The 4,450-nt window shown below is 53.6% G+C and overlaps 1 protein-coding gene across 1 annotated transcript in view; it reads right to left on the bottom strand.

Annotated features, from left to right (window-relative positions):
- The window catches only part of Atxn10 (ataxin 10), a 146,613-nt gene extending 142,169 nt beyond the window's left edge, over positions 1–4,444 (bottom strand). Inside the window, exon 1 of the mRNA XM_023702486.1 lies at positions 4,209–4,444. Within this exon, the coding sequence (XP_023558254.1) occupies positions 4,209–4,324 (116 nt within the window). The 5' untranslated portion in view covers positions 4,325–4,444. The remainder of the gene's footprint in view (positions 1–4,208) is intronic.
- Positions 4,445–4,450: the final 6 nt, after the last annotated feature.

Below are 4,450 nucleotides of genomic sequence, written 5' to 3'. Positions count from 1 at the left end.
GCAGAAATACCAGCTGAGGTGGCACCACTCTGGTGAAAGACATCCCACTCAGGAAGAACTATCCAAACTGGACAACCACAAACACCGAACAGCGCTGCGCTCTCACATCCTCCAATGTGGAAGGAGCCAGAGAACTAAGACATCTCTTTGTGAAAATGCACCAAGTGCTTTTTTAAAAATAGCTTGTAAAGGAGCTAAAGGCATGGAGAAAAGCACTATTAATACACTAACTTGGAAGAAAAAACGGTGTTGACTAGACGCAGACTAAACAGAAAAAAGCCAAACTGACAGATGTTGGGAAAATCACCGTCTACATAAGTAAAGGCACCAAGCTGAATGAATAACAAGCCACACACACACACACACACACACACACCACCTGCACCAGAGCCGAGGCAGCGGCCACTACCAGGTCTGTGCTTGGTGCCAGGGACACAGTGAAGGGGACATGCTTGTGAGATGAAGGAAAAAATACGAGAACTTGTAGAAAACAATTTTAGAAGGGTTTTGTTGTTGTTGTTTTGGTTTGTTTTTTTTTTTTTTGTGGTACCAGGGATCAAACTCAGGACCTTGTGCTTGCCAGGCAAGCTCCTATTCCACTGAGCTATCTCCCGGCCCTTGTAGCAAACCATTTCAAAAGTTGCATTAGCTCAGGAATGTTCAAGAAGAGCCAGGACACCAACCTTCCCCACAAAAAAAGAATGAATTAAACCCAGCACAACTTTCTACGAGACAGATGTGCAGCCATTAAAAATGTGCCTAAGGTATTGAGTCATCACTTTCACTTATTTTTAATTCATCTGAATTTAAATAGCTCCACGTGCTAGTGGCCGCCTCATGAACACCACGGGTATAAAGCGTGACGATCCACCCTGCTTGGCACCATTTCACATGTGGGGTCCCGAGAAGTCTCAGAGACATTAGAAAGCTAAAAGTGGAAAATAAAACCTTCACAAGACCCAAAGCAGAATTTTAAGCTCATTTACTTTGCTCTGGAAAGGGACACAGCTTACAGTAACACACCGCACAGAGATGGGGGATAAAAATCACCTGTTAACAAGTATGAACTACATAGGTATCAACAGGAAACAAAAGGATAAAACAAATACGAAGTAGGTGAGACAGAGGAAAAAGCAGCTGAGAAGACTTACTACTGACACTTTATGATAAAACGCACAAATGTCAGTGACTACAGCGCTGCTGGAGGGCTGCACAAGGTCTGACACAGAGCACGGATGCTTCAGATTATATTCATGACTTGTTGTAGGTACCCCCAAAATTCAGCAATTTAAAATGACATTTATGATCTCCCAGATAGAGGCAAGAGGGCAGGTCCAGGCAGCTCGGGTCTCTGCAGGCCGCACTCCCGGCTGCTGGTCTGATGGGGACGGGACGTCCACTTCCGAGATGGCTGGTCGTGGCTCAGGCAGCAGGCCTGGCCCTGCCACAGCTCTCAGGAGGAATGCTGAGCATCCTGCTGCCACGACAGCCTTGGGTCCCGGCATGATCCAAGGCAGGGCCAAGAAGCTGCAGCACGCTGCAGGACCTTGTCTCTGGAGTCACATGCCCACATCCTGGGAAAACCTGCCTCCTCCAGGAAAAGAATTTGTGGGCATGTTTAAAGCCCCTCCAATGGGATGGAAGCATTTCCTCTCAGTCAGGGGCTGCTAAACTCTGTAATGAGACCCCAGGATCTCTCTCCTTTCCTCTGGAAACCTCAAAATTGGAATAAAGTATCACCTTCCTGAAATGGCTTCAATTGTTTCCAATAAGGCAGGGGATGAAACAGCCTGGTTCTCAGTCGCTTAGAGCCGAGTTACTTAATAGCCATCCTATGTAAGTGGCATGTGCTGTGCATAAGCCACCCTGCTGCCCACATAATAGCCCAGGCCATCACGACAGTCCAGCAAAGGGGTTATTACCACCCACTTGCAGGGTTCACAGTCTAAGCCAGAATCAGATCTGGGTCTACGCAGATCCAAAACCACTGCTCTTCCACTGTGACACTTCTGCTGCTGGAGCCACCACAGACAGTGCCTCTTTTGTGGCACCAAGGGCCACAAAGCACATGAATTCTGCCATTCCTCTCAGCTCCAGCTCCCCTAAGAACAGGCGAGGAGCTTCGAATTCCTCCCTTCCTTGGCCCCTCATTTTCACCGTGTCTGGAGTTGCCTCCTGCTACCCTAAGGACTCACTCACTCGGCCTCCCTTGATGTCTCCTCAGCAGCTGGCACCCTGATCATCCTCCCCAGGAGTCCCTCTGCATTCCTGCTCATGCTGGCCACCGCCACTAGGCCCTACGAGAGGAATCACCCTCCGCCCAGGAGAAGCAAGGGCAAATCGCACCCCCAGCCTCCCTGTGGGGTCAGGACTAAAGGCACCCTCTCAGACAAGACCAGACGGAGCAGACCAGCTACCTGTCCTCAGAGACCATTCAGAGCTCCCTGCGCTACCCCTCAACTAAGTCTCGACATCCCTCCAGTGACCTGCCCCTCAGTGCACCATTCTTGGTCTCCACACTGCCTGGAACAAGGACAGCATCCCAGAACTTGAACCTAGCTGCCAGGTCTCCTCATCCCTCCCCAGCAACACAACTGGCCTTGGAGTCCAGCCCATCCAGTCCTACAGCCATGTCTCGGGACTTACCCTTTCCATCCCAACATCCTGATTCAGGCACTTTTTCATGTGGGCTTCTGCGCTAGCTTAAGACCCCACCTGTAACTGTATCCCTTTATTCCCTAGGATGGCAACCACAAAGGCCTAGCACAAGAATCTTCTCATGCCACTCCCCTACAATGGGGGCCTGGGATTTAGCTCAGGGGTGCAGTGCCAGCCTGACAAGGGTGAGATCCTGAGTTCGATTCCCAGTACAACTCCCCCGCCCCAAAAACCCTACAACAAACCCCCAGCAGCTGCCTCACAACAGACCAAGTCAAGAAAGACACTGTAAAATGGCTCAAGGCCTTGAACTTTCTCCAACAGCTTTTGAAAAGCAAACTCATGCCTGAATGTCTCCCCTGGACCAGACATTGAATGTCTGCCTCACTTAATCCTCTCTGCAGCTCTGCAAAAACAATCTGGGGCCATCCACAAGCCAGCCCTGCATCTGTAACCCAGCAGCCGCATTACTCTTACAGCCCTTCCCAGCTCACGGATCTGAGCACCAGCGCCCTGTGCTCCCTCTGTGCCAGCACCCCCTTCCTGCACAGACCTCCTTTATGACTGGATTGCACAGCAGCCCTGACCGCCTGATAAAGGAGTCACGTGACATTCTTCTTGGTACACTCAGGCCCCATCAAAGAGCCTGTTCCACAAGTGTTTAACAGATGGCTCATGATTGGGGGGGGTGTCCTGGGAGAGGCAGATGGGCAGATCCATGCCTAAGCTTCAAATCCACTCGGATCTTATACTCCTTAACATACCTCCCCAAAAGCCCAAATAGCGGGGCCTGGGGCTGTCAGCAGCTGTCTTCCCACTGCCATTGAAGCTAAGGGAAGCCTCGCTTAGAGACCGGAGTACAGTTCATGATCACCTGGTCTTCCTTTCTTAATTCTGTGCCCTCGGCCCTCTGTCCACATCCCCAGGATTCGCATCATTTTAGCTCCCTTCAAGAAAGACCAAGGACTTCACAAGCACAACACGGGGACCCGCAATCCATGTGTTAAACGTCAATATCAGCTAACCTTTATCTAGTGTGCGCTAGGCAGGTCCTCGGGATGAAATACGCCTTGTCTCTAAGCCTCGTGGCAAGCCCACCAGGGAGACGTGTTCAACATTACTCCCATCCAACAGAGGGGGAAACAAGCCCAGAGAACAATGAACAAAATCGAGAAGGCGCTGACTGCGGGCTTCACGCACCGCTCGCCCGGCTGTTTTTTATCCGACCCTCTACACAATCCAGAGATGACGTTATACGCTCTATTCCCACGTCTAGGCCACAAACCCACGGCTCGGGGAACGTGCCTAACACCCGGCCGGCGAGGCCTGCAGCCAAATCCACGTCTGCCGGGCTCCTGGCATCGTCTAGATCGAAAGGCTGGCGATGGTGTCTCCGGAGGCGGCAAGGCCTGGGCTCTGCGGAGCCGGTGCCAACCCCCGGCAGCGCAGGGACGCCGACTCCGCGCCCCGCAGAGGCCGGCCTGGGCCGCAGCGCGCGGGAGACTGGGACCGCGGCCGGATCCGCCCGCCCCGCCCGCCCGTGCCGTTACCGATTGCGCGGCTCCTTGAAGAGCGCCGTGAGCGCGCGCAGGGCCTCCAGGTCCTGGATGGGCGCAGGGACCATGACGCCCGACAGCCGGGCGGGCTGCGGCCTGGGCGCCGCCATCTTGCCGCTCGCGACGCGGGGAGCGGGCGAGGACGAGCAGGAGAAGCCGCGCGCGGGGAAGGGATGCGCTGGGGCAGACGGCGACCGGAGGAGCGAGAGCGCGGCGAGCACGCGCCCCGCCGCCCG

Source organism: Octodon degus, unplaced genomic scaffold (genome assembly GCF_000260255.1).
Source record: "Octodon degus isolate 3935 unplaced genomic scaffold, OctDeg1.0 scaffold00153, whole genome shotgun sequence".
NCBI lineage: Eukaryota > Metazoa > Chordata > Mammalia > Rodentia > Octodontidae > Octodon > Octodon degus.
Note: the sequence above shows the minus strand (reverse complement) of the source record. Positions and strands in the feature narration are given on the sequence as shown.